We start from the raw sequence: 23,419 nt of genomic DNA, 5'->3' as shown, positions 1-23,419 counted from the left end.
AGCAATGCATACAGGTTTTGTGGTAAATGGAGGTCCGCTGCTGAAGGACTGGAGATCTGGGAAAGGACTTCAGAAGTCATCAGCCTGAGTCCTTGATTCCGCAGAGGGAGTTGAGTGGATGACACTGAATTGGAAACCTGAGTTTGTAAGTCAGTAGTTTAGCCAGGGCTGTAGTACAATGCGAGATTTAGGAACCGGCTGTTGGATGAAGGCTACGGTTGGGTTAATATTAAAAATCCTCTTAAATTTAAGAGAAAGAATGTATCCCTTGAAAGTCAAGAAATATGAGTAATTGCATTTTGTGAATTGTAGGGACAAAGATTATAAAACTCTTCATGGATGAATACATACATGAGAATCTAGCCTTGGAAATCCACAGAATTGCAGGAATGTCAGATTATTTTAGGCTAAGGTTCTATTTGATGCCAATAACAACTGAAAAATTCTCCACCTCTGAGTTTTACCAAAGAGTTTTGCTCGTCCTGAGCAGTCAGAAAAGTTAAAATTCAGAACTGCTGTCAGTGCCGAGTTTCCCGTAAGGTTCAGTGGGCAAGGTGCCTATAGCTTCAGAAATTTTCAGGTTCTATGATGGAGGGAAAAAAATGTTAAAAGCAGAAAAAATAATGAAAAATAAAAAAAGAACTAAGGAAAAAAAAAGGTGAGATGTGAGTTAGAAATTACACTTCAAAAACATAATTCTAGAACTTCCAGGCATTTCCTTAGAAAGTTTCTTTCTTCAGCTTCTCCACCAATTACATGGTTTAGCAGTAGAATATTTTAAAGTACATCTTGTCAGTCAATATGATTTTATTGGCTTTTACCCCTCTTTTTTTGCACATTTCAGAATGAAAGTGCCTAGAGGCTGCGAACACCAAGTTCTGGTCCTGCCTTCTGCAACTTCTCATTTATGCATGTTGAAATCTGGCTGAGAGTGGCTACATCAAGCCAAAATGGCCACAAAGAGACGAGGATGGTCTTCTCCCTTGTACAACTCGCTCTCCTGGTCGTGGCTCTCATCGCTGTGTGAAAAGATCCCCTCTTGTTCTGGTTGCACAGGGGTGTCGATCCTCACAGCAGGATCATAGTGCCTTAAATTGATGAAACAGAAACATTATGTAGGCTTCTTACTTTTTACTTCATAATTTCTTTACATTACATACTTTAAATGAAGGAGAAATAAAATGTCCTCAGCTGCCTTTACCTTTGCCTGTCTGCATTTGAGAAAAAATGTCACAACAACTTTTCTCATGTCTTCTCTCACTGCTTTGTACTGCTCTGCCGAACTGTTCTCACACCATGCACGAATTGGGATCGTTATCCGTGTTCATTTTAGTGTATTATCATTAAATTTGTGCTGTAGACTTGTGCAGCGCTCTGCCTCATTGCAGTGTGAAGAACACTCTATAAAAAATGAACTGAATCGAAATCTACTGTACATTTACATTGATTTATTTAGCAGATGCTTTTCTCCTAAGTGACTTCCATTGAATACTATGACACCTTTTCATCCAAGGTGACTTACACTTCGATATACGCTACAGTACACCACCAGTCCATCAGTCTTCTGTACACCAACACAATGAAACACACACAGAGAATTTGGCACCAGTCGACATGTCTTTGGGTGGTGGGAGGAAACTAGAGAACCTGAAGGAAACCTATGCAAACCCCGCCAACACATTCAAACTCCACACAGACTGGGCAGGAATCAAACCCACATCTTACACCTTCCAGGTGTCGTGAGACAACAGCACTATTCAGTCTGTACTCAATTCAGTTTTAAAACAGAGGCTCCTCAGTAAACAGGGGGGGCGCATTGGCGCAGCAGGTTAGGCCGGATGCTGCTCTCTGGAGGGTTTGGGGTTTGAGTCCTGCTTGGGGTGCCTTGCAACGGACTGGCGTCCCATCCTGGGTGTGTCCCCTACCACTCCAGCCTTGCATCGTGTGTTGCCGGATTAGGCTCCGGTTCGCCGTGCCCCCACTTGGGACGATCAGTTTCAGACAGTGTGTGTGTGTGTTCTTCAGTAAGCAGGTATTTGCCTCTTGCCAAGGTTACGCATAGCAGAGAATGATAGCATCTGATGATGTTATATAGCCGAGTTATATGAAACTGTTCCTCCTCCCCGCAATAAGTGATATTTTGCCCTTGTAAGAGGTGGCTATGAAAAGATGGCCTTTTCCCAGTGGCAAATTCACAAATTTTATTGTTGACGCTTCGAGCCCTTTCATTAATAGATCATTTCAAAACCAACTCGGCGGGCATTGAGTAAGTCTCACTGTCATTCAGAACATCTCAGCTGCCTCTCTTCTGAATGTAGCGCTATGTGTGCAGCAGAATTTTCTCCCAAGAGCCTTTTGTCCATATATTGTGTCAAAGCTATGTCACCATTAAATTTGTTTGGTGCCAGCTGCAGGGAGGTGTTTAATCGCAGGATTAATTAACTAGAGCCTGGATAGAAGGAACACAAGCTCATGATGCAAGTGGCATAATGGATAGCAATGGTGCCCGGAGATCGTGGACTCAGACATCGTTTCAAATCCTGCTCAGTCTGTGTAGTGTTTGCATATTCTCCGTGCATGGGTTTTCATCCTTAAGTCAAAAGATGTTTTCCAGGTAACGTGGTGACTTTGATTTACTCGTTGTGTATGTGTGGCCAGAATGTGTGTGATTTCCTTGCGATGGATTGGTGTTGCATCCAGGGCTTAACTTGCCTAACACCCTGTGCTTGTGGGATATGCGCTAGAAAACTACGACCCTGCACTGAAGCAGCAGTTAATGATAATGAAAGAATGAAGTCACCATCTGAGAATTACACACCATTGAGCTAAATATTTATGTAGACTCCAAGTAGACACACATTTTCACACACTGACAAGAGACACCATTAAAATGGGGACAGTCTTTCGTGCCTCTGTTCCAACCATTTCAATTCCAGCCCATATCACTCCCTAAAAGGGGTCTGCACTTGGGTTCCGAGACCCTCATCTTCCTCTGAATCTCAGTTTAGCTCCTGCAATGTCTCAAATTTTGAAGCTATTAACAAAATCATTCAGCTCCAGTATAACGAACACAGTGGCTCGTTAATGAAAAGTAAACTACGTTGTCGTGATCACGTTTAAAGCCCGGTCCTTTGTCGTTGCTTTGTTGTCCCTCTGAACACATTATGGCAAAAACACTACTGGTGTGATGACTCAGAAAAGAGCCAGAGTGGCCAAAGTAAGTACATGTATTTTTCATCTGAGATGTAATAGCAGTTAAAGGGAGTCACGCAAGCAGGGAGCCAGGAAACTCTAGACGGCCCTTATCAGCCCCGACTGAACACCTTGTTCTTCTCTGTCTACCTTCCAGCTCCTGGCAATCCTCCCAGATGTGCACCCTCTCACCCCCGTGCGTCGCTTTAACTTTCTCCCTTCGAGTCATTAAGGGGTCCACAGGCCTCATCATCCTCCTGCTCACAGATCTATAATGTGTAAAAAAAAAGAGGAAAAAGAGCTCAGAAACATGGAAACTGACAATGAGAAGTACTGCCCCAGTGCCAGAGACTCTGGGGCACATGGCCATCTCACTGGCCCCATGCGGCACCAGATTTCATCCTCTGTAAAACAGGAACAATCAATGTATGATCAGACATGTCCGAAAGATGACTGGGCATTAGAATATCCATTCTACATGGATTTCTTTCCACTCTATGTAGTCTGCATCCATGTATGCTTCTTAAATATGTAAATATGACATACAGGGAAACCAGGGAGATAAAATGCCTTGCCTATGTGTAGGTTAAAATGTGATGTGCTACGGGTTTGCTTTATGGAGCTATTTATTATGTGAACAGGTCAGACTTTTAAATACACTTCAGATGTTGTGCACTGAATAAGGTTATTTACAGGGTGTAAGGAAATGGAAAAGAGACAGAGTATCAGCGCATCAGATTTCAATATTTTTCCATATTGCAGTGCCTTCCAGTCTCTGTCCAGCATCAGATTTCCCCCTGTTCTGAGTCCCAGTGTGCTGTTGGGAATTTCTGTTGCGCCAAAGATCAATGTGCTCTGTGGCAGGACGAGCCCGAGGTTCATGGGATTGCTGAAGGGAGAAAAGTCTCCCGTCGGCAGTGGGTCACGTTGGAGTGGTCTCCATGGCAAAATAGCTTGTGCTTTTCCAGCATCAATACATTGTGGTCCCCAGTACCCCATGTGCCAGGAATCTGGAAAACAGTGATTCCTGTTTTCATTTCCCTTCAGATGATCAGAGAATAAACCAGACAAAAGGACTCTTATCTGAAATCACCCAACCTTTTTCTCTGTTGTATTAAATAATGCATCACTGAAAAAGGATGAAAAGAATATTTATTTTACAGATACATTTTACAGATTTTTAATATACACTACATTTTTTTAAATTTTTGATTTAATATTTATTTTTATCTCATTGTGTGTGTGTGTGCATTTATATGAAATACAGCATAGCTGATTATTGCAATCCTTGTCGTGATTATTCCATTAAAAACACCTTGTTCATTTTAGAAGAATTATTCAATAGGGGCTTCTGTAAGGAACTGCTACATTAAAAAAGCAAACCAGTAAAAATTTTATATACTGTCCTATAAATGGATTGTACAGTTCCCATGGTCCGTGAATGATTGCTTTTAGCACAAGGCTCTTTCCAATACATTTTTAAAAGGCATTTTCAATAATATATAGATAAATAGGTTGTACAAGAACACCAGCCTGCAGCTCTCTCAATGTTACAGGCCCTTTCTCTGCCAGCCGTTCGCACGAATGTGAGTGCGTGTGGGGTGACAGCACTTGATCGAACCTTATTTTGTCTTCAATAGCCTTTTTTGGAGTTCTTTATACTGCTGCTCGAAAGAGTTAAAGCCTATTTTGCTAGGGTTTGCACTAACACATATTCCTGTGCATGGGGAACCAATGGGGAGCGAGGGTGTAGGGGAGGGGGGCTGAAGAGGGAAAGAGAGAGAGGGACAGAGGGAGCGAATAAGACAGAGAGAGGGGTATTCAGAGAGAATGTCCTTGGCACTGCATTAAGCTGAGAACTGCAGCGCAGGAACGTGTACAGCTGAGGGAGAAGGATACAGAGAGCAAAGCCGAGGGAGAGAAGGAAAGAAAAGAGAAGGAGGAGGCAGAAGGAACAGAGGACCACCAGCACAGGAGCACCAGCATCCCCTTTCCCCCCTCCCCTCCTCCTTAACCACCTCCTCAGAGCCCCTTCCCAACCCCCCCCCCCGTTCACCCCACACTCCACACTCCCTCCTCCTCCTTCATCCCTGTTGTCGTCAACATGGATACCGGCAGCCCCCGCAAGATCCAATTCACTGTGCCTCTCCTGGACTCGCACCTGGACCCGGAGGCAGCTGAGCAGGTGAGCGGTCGCCGAGGGGAGCGTGACACTGAGCTTAGGCTAAGCTTAAGCGCCGCTCGACTTGAACGGAATAAATGTTATGCAGATGGATCACCGTGACCTGCGATATTCACATGGATTCAAGTGCGCATTGTCCTAATGCAGCAAATAGCATAACCAGCTGACCTTAACAATTATGACTCTGAACTAATACGGTGTCACATTCACCACATGCTTTTTAATCTGTTAAATGTAGCAGATAAAGCATATTGTAACTTTATGACGCTCACAGCCGGAATGGTAACTTATTGATTCGACTTAGGGTAGCACAAGTGAAAAATGAAAGAAAATGGACATGTGGCGATCCGCTGAGACTGTGATGTGGACAGTAGTGTGAGACATGAAGAATGACTGTGAGCTTTGTGTCTGGTCTTCTCATTTCTCCTTGCGTCTGGCTGGGATGTGTCACTGAACTCGTCACTGAGCATGCACACACACACACATATCCACACAAACACATGCACACACTTGACACCAAGGAGATGGTTACCTTAGCCCGAGTTAAATGTCCCTACAGGCAGCATCTTCCCACAGGGGGACAGATGTTGTTATCACTCTATAGGCACTGCACACACACGGTGCACTTATGCTTCTGGACTCATTGTGGACTGTGAGCTTTTTCGTAAGTGTAAATGAAGCGTGCAGCATTTTTCTTCACCATTAAGAAACACTTGCAAGCTGAAAGCTTTCTGCCCGGGCATCGTCATTCTCTGGGTCAGTAAACTTACTTTAGGTCTGCCTCAATTAAATGTAGTTGAATAAATAAAATACATTAGCTCTATATTAAATCAGGCACATCAAATTGGAGGGGCTTAAGAACATTAAAAATCACATTTGCTGCACCTGAATAACGGATAAGAATTTTTAAACGAGCTGATATATTTCTGAATGAGGTACACAGAGAGTCCTTTAAAAAACACATTTCATGGATCAGTTCATATTCATCTAGAAAAGCTTGATTACATTTACATTTATGTATTTGGAAGATGCTTTTCTCCAAAGTGACATTCGTCTCAGAGAACAATACGAAAGTGCATTACACCAACAGAAGGAGCGATTTGGATGCACACGCGTGATTCTTGAGTACAGTCAATTTGTCACAGTATACGTTAGACAAGTAATTTCATTTAATTTACATTTTAAGTAATTTATAGTATAGACTGAAATCACACCAAATTGCACCAATTTTTTAAATGATTTTGTCCTTGATTGGTTGTGAATAGGGGGTGCGGTGGCGCAGTGGGTTGGACCACAGTCCTGCTCTCCGGTGGGTCTGGGGTTCGAGTCCTGCTTGGGGTGCCTTGCGACGGACTGGCGTCCCGTCCTGGGTGCGTCCCCTTCCCCCTACGGCCTTACGCCCTGTGTTGCCGGGTAGGCTCCGGTTCCCCGTGACCCCGTATGGGACAAGCGGTTCTGAAAATGTGTGTGTGTGTGGTTGTGAATACCTTTACACTTTAGTGGTGCCTTTAACAGGAGTGTCAAAACTAATTACTGTGTCTTCCAGTAAGTGTCTCAAAGAATGTCCTTGTCACTGCATTGAGTGTAAAAATGAAATCCTCAAAGATCCTCAGAAATCCTCTAAGAAGTGAGAAGGGCTAAGAGAGGGACACAGAGAGAAAGACAAAAAGAGAGGAAGAAAGGAGAAGAGGAGAAAAAGAAATGCACACATGGGCCAGTGAATTCCCAAGACGAGCTGTCAAAACTGAACTTGGTGTATTGCTCATCTATGGAAAAAGGTTTACCAATAGCTAAGGAACAAATCTCTAGAATTGAAACCAAGGATACCAACCACTGAAACAGAATAGCAAATTTCTGATTTTTGATAACCCAAGTAATGTTCTGTGGTACTGCTACCAAACCTGATATTCTAGCCATGTCTATGAACCTGTTCCAAAGCTTCGCTTGCTGCCTTGGTCTTGTTGTTTTGTAATGCCATATGTCAGTGAAAGATGTACAATAGGTCAAGTACTGTGGCTTACCACAAGATGTACTTAACTTCACCAAGATTATTATGCTGCCTCACCCAAGGGCCCCATGCCAGGCTGTTTCAGTCCCACCACACCTCTCCATGAGGCTTGTTGGCACCCTCAGAGGAGCACCCTTTGGGAGCCAACAGCTCAAGAGGAGCTACCCTTCTGTGGTTGGCCTTCTTGGCCCCTTGTTTAGGTTTATGTTGAGGCATAACAAAGGCTGAAGGTCCAGCAATGGCAGCTTCATTCAACATTACACTTTTCTTTTATACTTGCCATAGGCAAAGATGTGATGAAACCACAAACTGTATGATGTCTTACAGCCCTTGGTTTCATAATTATTTGAAATCCACCAAAGATACTTTATCTTTTCTTTGATTATATACATATTTAATTTAGATTTTTATTTATATACAGTAACTCTATGCTCCCAACTGAGGAAGACACTGAAATAATGGAAACATTCAAAACATGAATCTGTCTTTTTTATTTGTCATAGTTAAAATTTGTGTAGGTAAAATTTTGCCCTCTGTTGCCGGGTTAGGCTCCGGCTCCCCGCAACCCTGTATGGGACAAACGGTTTCAGATGATGTGTATGTATGTGTAGTTAAAATTTAACTAAACATGTGAAAACCCACCCATTTGTAATAATCTGTGAAAGACCAGCAGCAATTTCTAACTGATCAACTGCTCTCCACCTGCTATGCTGAACTGTGCAAGTACTCTCCTGTCATGCCATTATGAGTTTTGTACATCTTCTATTATCTGTGTGCCACCCTGGCTTGTGTAGGTCTTCTCCATGTCCCATGTTGGATTGTGTAGGTCCTCTCCATGTGCCATGCTGGCTTGTATAGGTCTTCTCCTCCATGTGCCATGCTGGCTTGTGTAGGTGTTCTCCATGTACCATGCTGGGTTGTGAAGGTGTTCTCCATGTGCCTTGCTGGCTTGTGTAGGTTTTCTACATGTGCCATGCTGGCTTGTATAGGTCTTCTCCTCCATGTGCCATGCTGGCTTGTGTAGGTTTTCTACATGTGCTATGCTGGATTGCACATCTTTTTGTATGTCATTCTGGTTGTATGGGTCTTCTCTATGTACAATACTAAATAGTGTAGAACTTCGTGTGCAATGCTGGGCTATTCAGGCCTTCCCCTTCTGCCATGTTGAGTTGTGCAGATCTTCTCTTCTTTACATGCAGTTCTAGGATGGGATCTTTCATCTCAGGTTCCAGTTACTCATTTTAGCAGCATCGAGTTCCAAAAATGGGAAGCTGTTTGTAAACACATGCCAATTTGTCTAACATCTCCTTCTTCTTCAGAGACTGCAAACCGTGTGCCATGGCAACGCCAAGCTGCTTAAATAAACACAGAAATGTGAAAAATATGTCTTGACTAAGTCACAGATTCTGCTACCATTTGAAATCATCAAATTCACACAGCCTGTTAGAAATAGCATATGAACTGTATATTTAGCTTTTGAAGTAAAACTCACTCCTCTTTACTCTGTTTGTAAAATTCAGTTTTTTACTTCAATCTGTTAAAAAATGAGGCTATTATCAAAGCAACTATTTAATCTGTAAGCGGCTTTCCTGAGAGTTGAGAAGGCACTTTAGGTTTTAAAAGATAGAAAACATATTACAGTATTAAGAAATCCTGATTCTATTACAATTTGAGGAAATGTGCGCAACCCTGACTGTTATAATATAGCTTAACAACGAATTTAATTGAGCAACGGACATTCTCATACTGAACAAAAGTGTTTCTTTGAAAACAAATAATTATTTTACTGCCTTTCAAGTTCATAAATGCCAAACATTTTGTGGACTTTGACGTGGATTTGTTCTTATGAACAATTACAGTAGTGACAACAAAAAAACAGTAGGAAGCCTTTATGAATGATCTTTTGTTGTGCTGGTGGACCAGTTGGCATTAGAAAAAGATTAGCGAAACTCTGAATTTATCCATAAGACCCTGTTTATTTAATAAGAGCTTTGTCATTCTGCACATTTGTGCACCCGGAGCTTGGAGGAAAGGTGATTACATTTACATTTACATTTACGTTTATTTAGCAGACACTTTTTCTCAAAGGGTTGTACAACCCAAAGAAAACACAAGTGCATTTCACCAAGAAAATGAGAGATATAGATGCGGGCACGAGATTCTCACAGTACAGGCAGTTTGATTTCACCAGTTAAAAAGGCATACACTCTTTGGAGCTGCATATAGACAGTACAATGTTTTTAAAAATGTTAACATTAACATTATAGTAGCATATAAAAAGCAGCAGTTCAAATACACACACACATTTTCAGAACCGCTTGTCCCATACAGGGTCGCGGGGGGACCGGAGCCTACCCGGTAACACAGGGCATAAGGCCGGAGAGGGAGGGGACACACCCAGGACGGGACGCCAGTCCGTCGCAAGGCACCCCAAGCGGGACTCGAACCCCAGACCCACCGGAGAGCAGGACTGTGGTCCAACCCACCGCACCACTGCACCACCACACCTCTCCTCAGTTCAAATATATTTGTGAAAAACAATGTAATGTAAATCCATTTTGTAGTTGTTAAATCCAGAGAGAACTGAATTTGAAAGAGATGTGTTTAGAGACCCCTCTTGAACACTGAGAGAGATTCATGAGTTCAGCATTCAGAATACAGCACTGTATTTGCTGGAATAACTGCGGCCACAGGACAGGGAGTAATTGTGCTGGGATCAACATAGTGCACATTACTCTTACCACAATGATAGCGCTAAGGAAACAGGTCCGGACACACTAGTTGCCAGGCTATGAATTATGATTCTGCGTGACTTCAGGAAAATTGTCTTATTGTAATAATCCAAGGATGCAGGAAGACGAGAGCTTGGATCCAAATGTGAGTTTTATTGAAGAGAATCTGGGCAGTGATTCTTTGGGCAAGACAATGAAGAAGAGCCATGGTTAGGTCCTGGTCAAAGCTGAGTTGGTTGTGTTGATCTATGGGGCAAACCTGAAATCCAGGTAGTCCAAGTGTAGGTCAAAACCAGTGGAGCAGGATAGGCAGTCCTCGCAATGAGGTTGTGAGTGGTGTGGATGGTGAGTGGTGGATCCTTTTATGCCTCCCCTTGATTTGCTGCAGGTTTGCCTACTTGAGCTGCTAGAATGTGTGCTGGCAAGTGACACTTATTTTTAAAAGAAATACAATGTGTTAGCTTAGACAGTACATTATTGTCAAAAAAGAAACAGAAATGGAATAATTTCATATTTAATTAGCATGACAGAGTAACAATTTTAAAAGCCTTCATGAATTGCCAGTAGTGTGCTGTATCTGTATGTAACACTGCATTTCAGTTTAAATTACACACACACACACACACACACACACACACACACACAGAGCCTGAAACCACTTGTCCCAAGCGGGGTCACGGTGAACCGGAGCCTAACCCGGCAACACAGGGTGTGAGGCTGGAGGGAACACACCCAGGACGGGACACCAGTCCGTCGCAAGAACCCCCCAAGCGGGACTCGAACCCCAGACCCACCAGAGAGCGGGACCCAGCCAAGCCCGACACGCTGCCACGCCATCGCATCCCCTTCATTTTAAATTACATTTAGTTTTATATTGCTTTTTTCAAACAAGATTGTCTAAGAACACTGAATTTTAATTTCGGTTAAATACAGAGAAGTGCCATGTGATTAATATGAGACAATAAACTTTAACCCTTTCTAAGAGCACAGCAGGTGTGTTTGCCCTGTGCACTGTCCCACACTGTGGAATCAGGCTCCTTGTCTCACCAGGGTTTGGACAGATAAACAATAAAGCAGATAGGGCTGAAAGCGAGCTCTCACTCCTGGGGGGCAGAAGGGCTCTGCGGTTCCTTCTGGTCACATGATCCCTCCTTGGCAGTTGTGGCCATTGTGCCCACACCCTTAGAGGATGGGAGGATGACATTGTGGCCACATTCGTCAGGGTCTCCCAGTACACAATCGTGCCTGTGCATGCTAATAGTCTGCCATCCTGGGGAGCTGGCTGGAACAACATAGTAGCTGCTATCCTGGTCCTCAGCCTTCTTCTTGCTCTGTTTTTCACTCATCTCACCAGCAGTTTGGATAAATCACATACACATATCTACGTACACTTTACCGACACGGCATGGCTGCCTCTCCGCAGCCTCTAGGAGGGGAAGTGGAACTTCTCCAGGAGAAGAAAGATGAAATCCAATTAGCATTCATGGTCTCTCGCGCTCTCTCTCTACTGCTGCATTGTTACCACACAAACCATTGTCAGCTCTGCTGCCTAAATTAGTCTGATCAAGCGTGAGAGAAAAAGTCCCCTTCAGAGGACTCTGTGTCTAGTGTGGTCAAAGCTCGATTTAAGCCCAAGCCTAACAATATTAGCAGCATAAATAAAGTAGCCTGGAATTCATCGTTTTGGATTTTCGGTGGCAGTAGCACAGGTGAATAAAGTACTGGAGCTGGAGAATTAACATGAAGCTTCAGTAACTGGTAGCTACTCTGATGGCATATACTATTATATTAGCCCTATAAAACCTGAAGCGAAAAGTCACTTGGTACAGGTAGTAGTACACTGCTTACATAAGTAGTCTTGTGACTATAATACTGTTAAGTCCTAAGAGGGGTGGCGCTGCTGTACTACTGGAGAAGTCAAAACGGATAAAAATTGAATTTCCCGGTAGGGATTAACAAAGTAGCATCCTGTCCTGTCCTATCCTGTCCTAAAATCTTCGGTAAAATAAAACAATCTAAGTAACTAAAATCAGCAATAAATCAGTTTCTATGTTGTTTTTTAAAGCTTAACCTGTCAAAATGTTACGAACAAGGAGCAAGGGTGTTGAAGCCCACACAAAATCCACCGTACATGGAATTTCAGGTTCCAAGAAGCCACTTAACCCAGGGTAGCTCAAAAATTTGCAGCTCCGACCCTCAAGCAGCACGCAATTTGTCTTCTGTAAGACGAGCAAAGTACTTAGCCTGAATTGCTCCAGTAAAATATCCAGACATTAATTTTTGATGGTAGCAGGTTATTACTTGGTTCTTACTGTGTGTGAATGGGTAAAAACTGTATGTTGCGTTGGATCAAAGCATCAGCTACACGATCCAATAACAGTAAAGAAACAGAAATTGCTATGTAGGTCTTTTCAAACACCCTCTCTCTCTCTTTCTCTGTCTCTAACCTTTTCGACTGGTTCACGTGCAGACTTTAAAATGCTTCCTGTGATTAATTGTTTGGTTTTTCTGTCACTCAGCTGTACACTGCATTTTATGTCTTTCTGTATTTATTTTACAGCCTGTTAGCCTCTTTCCACTTTCACTATCATCTATATTCTGGCAGGGAGTCGACATCCACTTGGCTCCTGTCAGTCAGGCTACAGCAGTAATTAGGACTGTTGGCCATCTGGGTCCCGCCATTAGTCAGGAGTCTCAGGGAGGTGGAACTCCTAACCAGCCCTCCTCCCAGGCCCAGCCTCCCTTTGTGTTTGTGGTCGTCCTGCAAATCTAGTTCAGTCACACTGTAGCAGGCGGTGTATGGCTTTTTTGGGAATCCTGCTTGAGATGCACTGAGAAGCTCAAACCTATTTACACGGGTCTAAGACAAGTGCAGTAGATGCTGCCTATTAGGAATGGAAATAAAAAGGTCTTCTGCTCATTATGACATTTCCTTGTGGAAAATGTTCCCATCCCGTAGACTTAAATCCTTTTGGACATTGATACCAACAAACCTCTTTATCACACAGAGCACAATAGGTGTGAAACAAAGCAACCTTCTGTGCAATGACAGAACATGCAGTGGGTCCATGTGAAGGTAACAAAATCCAACAAATTAAAAAGGGCTGGTCGATTCAGGTCATCCTGATACACAAACGTTTTGGTAACCGACATTTCAATATTAGGCACTTTTAAACTAGAAAAAAAATTCTTAAGCTTTCAGGTGGTTATTCTATGTCTGTATATGATGACTAATTTAACAGTTTGCTTGATAAGTCTCCAAATGTAAAGCAGGTGAGTCATAAAATTTTGGTTACTTTAATTACATGATAACTACATGAACTGGAATTGAGAGCAAAACTCTCCCCTTCTTTCTCTGTGCAGATCAGGAGACGAAGACCCACTCCTGCCACTCTGGTAGCATCCAGTGACCAGTCTTCACCAGGTACTGTAGTTGCCTCTTAGCCCCATGTCCGTGACCCTTTAGTCTGCACAATAATAAATCAAACACTGTTTTCCCACACCCCTGCTCTCACGATCTGTTAATGTAACCTCCTCCTGTTCCAGTTCTCATATCCCCATGGTATTCCCACCCAGCGACTCAGGCACCCTGAAGTCATTTAAGATGATGATTTGATGATCAGAGTGATGAGTCATTGCACAATAAGGGCAGCAGCCTACTGGTTCGGTCCTTTCTATTCTGGGCTTCTTCTGAGTTCTGGTAAATAGGGAAAAGCGCTAACCAGCCAAGTCACAAGATATTTACTGAAACTTATATTTCGATTCTGTTGTTTACCTAAGAGATTTTAATCATTCATGTCTTTTATGCAGTAGCGAATGTCAGAGATTATATAAAATTTACTTCAAGAAGAATTCTACTAAGATTATTTAGATGACCCTAGGTGGAAAAGACTATACATATATCAGAGGGGCACTATTTCTATGTGTTTACTGTATATCAAAGTGAATACATACTTTACAAGTTTCTCTGTTTAAAGAATGGAGAAGCTTGATGTGTACTGTCTGTGACATGACATTGTCAGCAACTACTTGTCCTGAATGGGGTTACAGCAAGCCACAGCCTAGGACGCACGGCTGGGGGGGGTGAAACACACACCCAGGGTGGGACACCGGTCCGTTGCAAGGCACCCCACGCAGTGCTCGAACCCCAGGCCCACCACTCCACACGCACCAGGCAGACCCACTGCGCCACCACATCTCCCCTGTACTGTAAGAGAGTCTGTGAAATCCGGTCATAATAATGATGTTCAAATGTACGCACAATGAAACTGGGACAGCAAGCCCCTGATACTCTGAAAATTTGCCTTGATCTTTGAGACCCCCCATTTTAACCCTCCCAACTCATAAAAGATCAGAGAAAGACAGTGATGGGAGGATGGGGAGGTTGAGAAAAGGGAATAAATTTGACAAGGAGAGAAAATAGATATAGTGGGGCAAGACAATCCATTTGGAGGAATAAAAATGGAGAGCACAAGATGTGTGGAAAGGCTGGACTGGAAGGACAAGGAAGACTAAGCAGGATGAAGAGATTGAGGAGAGCCTGGTGCTGATGCAGGGCAGCATGCCTGTGCAGAAATTTACTACATTATTTAACACTCTGCAGCTCATCCAGCTGAGCTCACGTTATTCCCCGGTTCCCTGGCGGCAGGGTCGCTGAGTCCCATGTCTGCTGACGCCCACAGTCATTGCAATGTACATCATTCCCAGCACTCTGAGCAAATATCTACATTTAGACATAATCAGCTCTGAAAAGGCACCTATTTGTATCCCTCCTGAACTGTCATAGTCACAGTACAGTGGATCTTTTTCAAATAGGTAGCATCTGTTTTATGGAGATCTTTGCCATTTGTTCTTTATTATTGCTGTTTTTTTACCACTGGCAGTAATAAAAAGGAATGTGTCACATCTGTCAGAGGTTTGGTCATTGGCCTCCATGTCATCAGTACTATCATTCACAGCTGTAAGGTGTTGGAAGAGAATGATTGATAGTGGACACTCTTTTCTCCTTCGGTGGCTTATCGATGAGACCTGAAACTGACAGGATTTAAAAAAAAGCATATTTGTTATACTACTACAGTGACATATGTTTTAAAAAAACAGTTTATGATCACTAGTCTCCAGCGGTTATATTATTTTTGCACAAATGGAAACAGATTGGAATGATGTGCAAAACATCAAGAAAATTCTTAACCTAAGCCTATTGTGGGGAGCAGGCTAAGGAACAATTCCATCAAAGAAAGTGGGGAAACTACAAATTTACAAGAGACAAACTACAAAGTAGGTTTACATTTTGGTTAAAAAAAGAAAGCCTAAGGATGAGAAAAAAAAATCTATATTATCACTTTGGCCAACATAGCACAATAAGAGAGGCTTCTTTGAACTGTTTCCAATCTATCTTAGTTTTAGGCAATTGTACAACAGATTTTTACTATTGAAATATTTCTGTTTTTGTGTTTTTTCCATCTGTGACATTGTACAAAATGACAAAAATGTTCCTTGGCAAAACAATTGCAAGATTTTTCGGAGTTTTGCTTCACGGAGTCCAATTAAATGGAACAACTGAATCATAAAAAATGTAGGTGGAAAGTGGGATTAAAATCAATGGTAAATCTACACCAGTCAGTTACTAAAATGGAACGATCTGTGAAGCTGACAGTTTGATATTCAGTTTTGATGAAGAATAACAGTCTGGTTGTACTGGCAAGATTAAAGTGAAGCACAGGAAACAAAGGATAACTGTGAAAGCCTGAGAATCAGCCTATGAAAAACACAATGACTGCTGTCAAGTGGGGTCAACAATTTTAAGAAAAATAACAAATCAATATCTGAAACAAACTATCTCTTGACTGAGAGTCCAATTAAATTATTATATACATTTCCACTTATAGCAACGTGAGCTGCATGTGAAGGTATATGAACGAAGAAGAAAACGTTTAATCAAGTTAAAACTACGATTTTTAAATGAACTCCTAGGCTAAAGAGGAAAGGTGATGTCTCTATTATTAAACACAATTTTTTCTTTTTTTTATTTTCACTGCATTTGGATGATGGAAAGGATAGTGACACGTCATACACCCGCTCAGCCCCTTTTGCATACGCACTCTGCTTGGTGTCTGGGGATGTTCAGTTGCCAGGCAACGAGGTGATGTCCTAGAAAAAGTTTAAAGACCCAGTGACAGGCGTGTGTTAAAATGACTTTAAATTCATTTCCAATTACTTCAGGGGACCAACATGAATTATGTTTGTATTTCTTCCTTCTAATCAACATGTCATTATTTCATATGTTGACTGGAAATGTTCCTTTTTCTTTTGTATTTGTTCCGATCCGTGATGTTTCTATTAAATCGGCCACTTGCACAGCTGACAGCAGCAGCTGTCTGAGTACCATCATTTTGTACATCTGGATCACCATGCAGTTACCTTGCTGTGCGGCACAGCATGAAATATTCCTTCCTACCCGCACTACAATTCTTCCCTCAAGACAGCAAACTGCAGCACTTCAGTTTTCAACATCCTTATTTTCTAAATTACTGATCTGCAGTTATTGTCATTGAACTTATTAAAAAACTACAAATTAACGTTTAAACCTTCCTGCCTTAATCACACTGATAATATTTTCTTCTCAATTACAGAAATTGATGAAGATCGACTTTCCAATCAGTTGTACAAGGTAACCTGCTTTTGTTTTTATCTATAGAGGGGACACTGCCTTGCAAAAAATTCCACTACCATATAATCGGTGGCATTCATACACAGGGAAGCGCTGTAATATGAATGTTCCCTCTTCAAATCCAGCTCATGCTATCGTATCTTCGATGAAGGTACTTACCCTGAATTGATGCAGCAGAAATGCCCTGCTGTAAAACAGGTAAACCATTGAAAGGTTACATATCTAACATTATACTTTGCATTGGACAAAGGCATTATCTGAATAAAGGATAATCATATACTCTTTTACATTTACAAAGCTGTGACCTACAACACTGCCTGAGAGGCAGAGGGTAGTACAGTGGTTAGAGCTATCACTTCCCAATGAAAGGATCCTGGTCCAAATCCCTGTACTCACTGTAATACCCTCGATCAAGGTACCTACCTTGAGTTCCAGCATAATCTCCTCTTTTATATAAAAGAGTAAGTCATTGTATGTGGCTTACTATACCACAGAGTAACAGTTAAAATTATTTTCTGATATGTTATTTGAATATGTCTTTAAATTAGTCTGTGGTACGTCTACAAAGAAACGTGTTAAGTCCAGCACCCCATATGAAGTGTGTTACGCCTCCTGACTGATCTGTGCTGGTGTTCTTAGGCTGCCCTCCTGAACTCCCCTCGGCAGCGAAGGAAGGGGGCACGAGGCACACCTACAATGAAAGGTATGACGTCTTCAGTCTTTACCTGTCAAAGGGGGCTCCGGATCAGTTACTCACTGAGTGATCACACCACCATCCCTTCTCCACTGTCCACATGACAATGGAGGAAGCATCAAAGCAGTCAAATGAATTCTCAAAATCCTGTTCTAGCGAGATTACATTTCGCTCATTGATGCAACACTAAGATATGTGGCAAAGAGTCAGTTTTATTGATCGTTACTTTTCATCTTTTATGCACTTTCTAACCTTTATACTATATATAGTTTTCAGGCTTTCTAACCTTTATACAATCTATAGTCTTTATGCATACCAATTAATAGTACAATTACTCATCATTCTTGAATAATAACTACACATGCTTGACATAATCAGCGATCAGTTTGAAATAATCAGTTTGACCACTTGACACTCTCATATGAACACATCAAAAGGTGAAGCAGCCCCTACAGGCTCTCAGACACAAATAAACTAACACGTGCACACACATCCCCACTTCCCTTTGTTTTCCTTCTGCAGAGCTGCAGTTCCTAGTCGAGCACCACCTATATCGGCAACAGCAGGGAGGCGCAGCAGGAGATGAGTGCTCCTCTGAGAGCTGCTTGTCGGACCGACCCAGTCCAGATTCTGTCCCTGCTGGAGATGACCTGCCGGAGGATGAGGAGGGGTGGAACACAGAGGACAAGGTCACCGCAGAGGCCTTTGAAAAACTGCGCTGCCAAATGGAAGGTGAAAAGGGGCAGTTTCTGCCTGAACCAGTCAGAACAGTGGGAGACAGGAATTGTTTTTTTGTACATCATTTTGGCAGTATTTCATCTGGTGCCATGCCAATTGATTTAAATTAGAAATCACAAAGGTGAACAGCTGCAAGGGACCCAGCATTTATGATGCAAGAGATTCGAGTTGAATTTAAAATGATATGATACGTGTGCCACCGAGTTATCGTATGATGCCCTGGAGAAAAGTTCACAACGCTGGCTAAGGAGTCTCCTTCCACAGGGAATAATGATACAGGATAGGGATTTTATTCTACCCAGTAAATAAAACTGTTGCCAGGATGAAAGCATCAAAAACAGCAAAAGTAAAAACCACCAGTTAGTCTTTACTGCTCCTTTATTTAAAGCACCAATTCTGTGTGTAAATAAACTGCCTTCTATCAAAGATTGAAATGAATAGTATTCAGAAACAGCTAAATGTGTAAACTAATGTTAGCACTGCAGTACAAGGCAGTGAGAATGAAAATCAGGTATACCTTTTGTGTGCTCAGTAAAATGAATGGAAACATTTACAGAAGAGATATAATTTAATATTTTCACTTAAGGGGGACGCAGTGGCACAGCGGGCTTGGCCAGGTCCTGCTCGCCAGTGGGTCTAGGATTCAAGTGCCGCTTGGGGTGCCTTGCGACGGACTGGTGTCCCGTCCGGGGTGCGTCCCCTACCCCTCCAGCCTTGCACCCTGTGCTGCCGGGTTAGGCTCGGGCTTGCCGTGACCCTGCTCAGGACAAGCAGCTTCAGACAACGTGTGTGTGTGTGCGCGTGTGTGTATTTTCACTTAAGAAGTACACAAGGTTTCTGAAATTTAAAGTCAGAATGTGACTGTGTTTTATTTTAGTTTGGCATTCAATGAAATATCATTTTATACAAATAACAGCACATTCAGAGGTTGGCAGTAAAGAGTTACGTTTAGTTATTCTGTAGGTCAACCACACAAGTGTGTGGTAAATAAGGGATGAATATCTAATTTTACTGGAATAGTAGCACTGTGGCACAATGGGAACTGCTGCTGTCTCATAGAACCTGGGCCATTTGAGTGCAGATGCAGATCTAGCTCAGTCTGTGTGGAGTCTGCACATTTTCCCCATTCCTATGGGATTCCTTTGGGTGTTGCGCTTTCCTCCTACACTCCAAAGATGTGCATTTCAGGTGGATTGGTGACTGTAAACTTGCCCCTGGGGTGAGACTGTATGTGACTACCCAGAGTGGGGATGACGTCCCATCCTATGCATGCAGGTATTAAGTGACAATGAGAAATTCTACTGGACCAGCAAATTTAATTTAATGAAAAGATATATAGATATATTATTTCAGTAAGTTAACACTGTATATTGAAGCTGTTAATAATGGTTCAGAACATTAAAAAATCCTAACTAGAAAGCATCAAAGTAACTTGATATATGAGCAATTTGTTTACCTTTTTTACTTTTAGTTAAGTAGAACTTTGGATGAGGACTTTTACTTGAGAAACTTTTTTTGAAAGGAACGGTGGTTTTAATTAAGCATTGTTTTTGACTGCCCACCTTTGCACAAAGGTATTTTTATCTGCGAATAGCATCCGACATGTGACAACATCAAAGATAAAAAAATGAGATCAAATTTTGTTTTCAAGAAGTATTTATTAATTATTGAGTTGTTTATTCAGAATGATTTGGGGTTTATACAAAATAAGAGCTGGATGGTGATAATGAATATCTTTTTCTCTTTTCTAGAGTTTTCTAGAGAGAGTCTGTTAGAAGCAGCTGGTGGAGTGGAGAGCCCATCACTACAGGAGGAAGTTTGTGCCTCCATCACAAATGCAAATTCTACACAACTCCAGCAAACAGGTACAATTTACACACCAAGCTACTGTGTTAAGTTTTTAATCCAACAATCTGATCATTCACGTGACTGAAGTGATCCTGTCTTCTGTCATTAAAACACATACATAGTACAGTACAGTACTACATAGTATCAACCTTGCCTTGGTAGAAGGCTGTTACAAATTTAAATTTGTAATTTCATAAATAACAACATGTTTAAAATGTTTATACTGAAAGTGTTATAATAATGTCACTCTTGAAAATGAATTTGTAGCTTTTATACAGTGGGCCATATATTCAACTGGATCAAAAACACTTTTACCATTGTCAGTTTCCGCCTGAAACTCCTCTTTGTTTCTAAACAGCAGAAACAAAGGTGGGCCCATTGGCAGATGAGAGCAAGAAGAACATCCAGGAGAAAAACAAGTAGAAGATCCTTCAGGTCACCAACTATCAGTTTTAAAGAATAAGAGGAAGAGAAAGAAGAGTTTTATAGATGAAGTCAAACAATCAAATCCTGTATGTCTCTCAGCCTCTGTGATAATAATGGGGAGAGACATTTGGCCTTTACTTATTAAGTACTTTCAGAATTCGTAGTTAAATTATTTTTATTCCTTTGTCACTTCTAGTTTTTCTGACTGTACACATAGAAATTTCATATTTTGAGGTAAAAACTGACAAATGGGTCAAGCAACCATTTGTGAAGAACTTGTAGATTACTGTTTGTTACCTATAGAAAACAAAGGAAGCATACACAAAAAGTGGACATCTCATTGTTAATGTCAGGACATCTGTGATATTTCTAAAAAAATTATGAAAATTTAATTCATCTTCACTGATATTTTATTTAAAATTTCAGATTTGTTTTCTTTCTCATGGTAAAAATTCTAGTACACCCATTGACATTGAATTTTTAAAGCAATAGTAGTGTTTTAGCTTAACTTCTAAGCAAACATGTCACAATTTGTTGACAAAGGGAACAATAGAATGATTTAACTCAATAAAATGTCCATTTTAACTGACCTTAAATGAGTCTCAGATTATAGTGACACATTGCAAGTTAGGTACTGTAAAGGCTGTGTTTTCTGGTTGTACCTGTTTTCTTTGTTGATGTGTTCAGTTTCAGTTCTTATGCTGTGAGAAGGTTTACCACAAGGTTTGTTCGGTAAACAAACATGTCCTAGTTTGCAACATAAGGCTTTGTCCTCTTTTCATACACACGTTACACATATACAACCAAAATCATAACACCACAACAGCATATTAATGCCAAATGAAGAGATTAACATCAAATGTTTAAATAAGATTTTACAGGCTTAGGAATTAAAGTTTGTGTATGTTTTTAGTCAGTGCGTAAAATTTCTGCAGTGTTTGAATTACACACAAAAGAGACTGAAAGCATTAATTTGCATACAGCAAACGTGCAGTTTACAAGAACTTTGGATTTTGCCCTTTACACTGGTGTTCTGTGGCACTCATCATAACTCTTATTGCATTAGGTACTCCTAATGTTGACATTCCAGTTTTTGTTCTACATATGAAAGTAATAATGATAGCATTATTTCATGCAGTCTATCACATTCCGGATCTCTTACATCCATTAGTGCTAATGAGTTCAGTCATGTCAAGTTTAATCTCAACAGAAGTTTTTTGTAATAATCTGTTACAAACATCTCAGTTCCAATGCATGACCTGCATGTCCAGCAAGGCTGTCTGTTATCCACTGTTTAAGGAACAAAGCAGTACCTGAGCACTAAAGGCCGAAACATCCACAATTAGGAAGTTTTTATACATTTTTGTAAATGTATGTGATTAAAAGCATAATACAATGATATTTTGAGGGCACTACAATTACAACTACAATTTTAAAAGTATATCAACAACACAGCACATGTCATTAGTTTAATTTCTTGTTCAATATTCAAATACATATTTATTTTCAACATCAAAATGTTCAAAATGTGCATGGTGCATCTCTTTTTTAATTGTAAGTGTTAGAAGGAGTGGTTTGGTTATCAGTTATTAATAACTTTATATTTAATTTACTGTAGCTACTGATTCAAATAGAGCAGCAGGTAGAAATGTATGGCCCGCCTAAGAACTATAATTGAGTTTTTAAAGGTTTTTAAAGGTAAACCAGAGAAGCACCTGACAGAAAAATAACTTCAGGTACTGAGGGAGTATTAGATTTTACTATAGAACAGCAAAGTACTGGAATTTTAATGCACACATAACATAATTTGTGCGAATTTGTGCGTATAATGCGAACAAGTGTGATGTAATTTGATTTCAAAATTGCTGGAATAGTTTCACAGAGTAAAATGTGTCAATTTAAAAAGCTCTGGGAGAATTCTTTTGCAAATGTTACATTTACACATGTATGTAAATATAAGCATTCTGTTTTTCTTTTTTTTTTTTTTTTTTTTTAACTGAGTGATCTCCATATGAAATATTCTGCCTGATACATGACAGAATTGAAATTTCCACTACAGACTCAAACAGTCTTTACACCATTTTGGTTTTGAATACAGATATAACATTAAGAGAAGCCTCATTTTAATATAAATCTTTATCAAACTGAAGTATATTGTAGAGTTTACAATGCATTACTGACAATTTGCAATACAAGAAATACAAATAACAGACTTGGATTTCAATTATCTAGTATTTAATGAAGAGTAGCTTATAATTAATAATAATATTAATATTACCAATATTTCAAACTGCCACTACCATGCACTGATGATTTGTTACAATAGTCTGCTTTAACATATGAATTTTAAAAAATTATACTCTATATTTATACATCTAATAGTGCAATAGGCAGATAAAGACTTGGTAGTCTTTTGTTTAAAATTTTTTAACAGCAGAATACTTATTTTTTGAGTATGTGTGTAATTTTACAATCTAGGAAATATAATCACATATTAAAAGTTCAGTATTTTACAGGTATATGCTGTTACAATCATTAAGTCTTATATTATAAATTAATTAAACAAAATAGTCTTGCCAACTCATACTGTTGAGTCTTATTTTATTTAAGTGTAAAGTGTAGCAATTTCAAATCAATTCAATTTCATCTACACATAATGCATAAATAAAACTTGCAAAAAATATAATTTTGTAGTTATTTTATCAGTTATATCAGCTACATTTATTATGATAACAATTGAGGTACATCTGTAGTCTTCAGAAAGTTGCAATATTCCATTTGGGTAAGGGTTAGAGTTAGGTTAGGGTAAACAACATGCCGTTTAGTGGTTTGAGCCTTTGGACTCAGAGGTTTGAATGTATTACTGTAACATCCTTGTACAAGGTATGTGGCCTAAATTGCTCCAGTAAAAAATTACCCAGCTGTATAC

At 40.5% G+C, this 23,419-nt stretch overlaps 1 protein-coding gene across 1 annotated transcript; it reads left to right on the top strand.

The window, feature by feature from the left end:
• Positions 1-4,984: 4,984 nt before the first annotated feature.
• On the top strand, positions 4,985-22,431 carry LOC108928367 (protein phosphatase 1 regulatory subunit 1A-like). Its single transcript, XM_018742262.2, has 7 exons — positions 4,985-5,377; positions 13,478-13,538; positions 16,747-16,784; positions 17,424-17,487; positions 18,001-18,210; positions 19,968-20,081; positions 20,423-22,431. The coding sequence occupies exons 1-7, from the start codon at positions 5,297-5,299 to the stop codon at positions 20,485-20,487; spliced, it is 633 nt and encodes a 210-aa protein (XP_018597778.2). The 5' UTR covers positions 4,985-5,296; the 3' UTR covers positions 20,488-22,431.
• The last annotated feature ends 988 nt before the right edge of the window (positions 22,432-23,419 follow it).

Source organism: Scleropages formosus, unplaced genomic scaffold (assembly GCF_900964775.1).
Source record: "Scleropages formosus unplaced genomic scaffold, fSclFor1.1, whole genome shotgun sequence".
Classification (NCBI taxonomy): domain Eukaryota; kingdom Metazoa; phylum Chordata; class Actinopteri; order Osteoglossiformes; family Osteoglossidae; genus Scleropages; species Scleropages formosus.
The sequence above is the reverse complement of the archived record's forward strand: the minus strand, read 5'-3'. Positions and strand labels throughout refer to the sequence as shown.

Coding starts and splice junctions, on each gene's coding strand:
- LOC108928367 (XM_018742262.2), top strand. CDS start 5,297: ATGGATACCGGCAGCCCCCGCAAGATCCAATTCACTGTGCCTCTCCTG. Junction 5,378..13,477: donor ACCCGGAGGCAGCTGAGCAG/GTGAGCGGTCGC, acceptor TTCTCTGTGCAG/ATCAGGAGACGAAGACCCAC. Junction 16,785..17,423: donor TTTCCAATCAGTTGTACAAG/GTAACCTGCTTT, acceptor TGGTGTTCTTAG/GCTGCCCTCCTGAACTCCCC.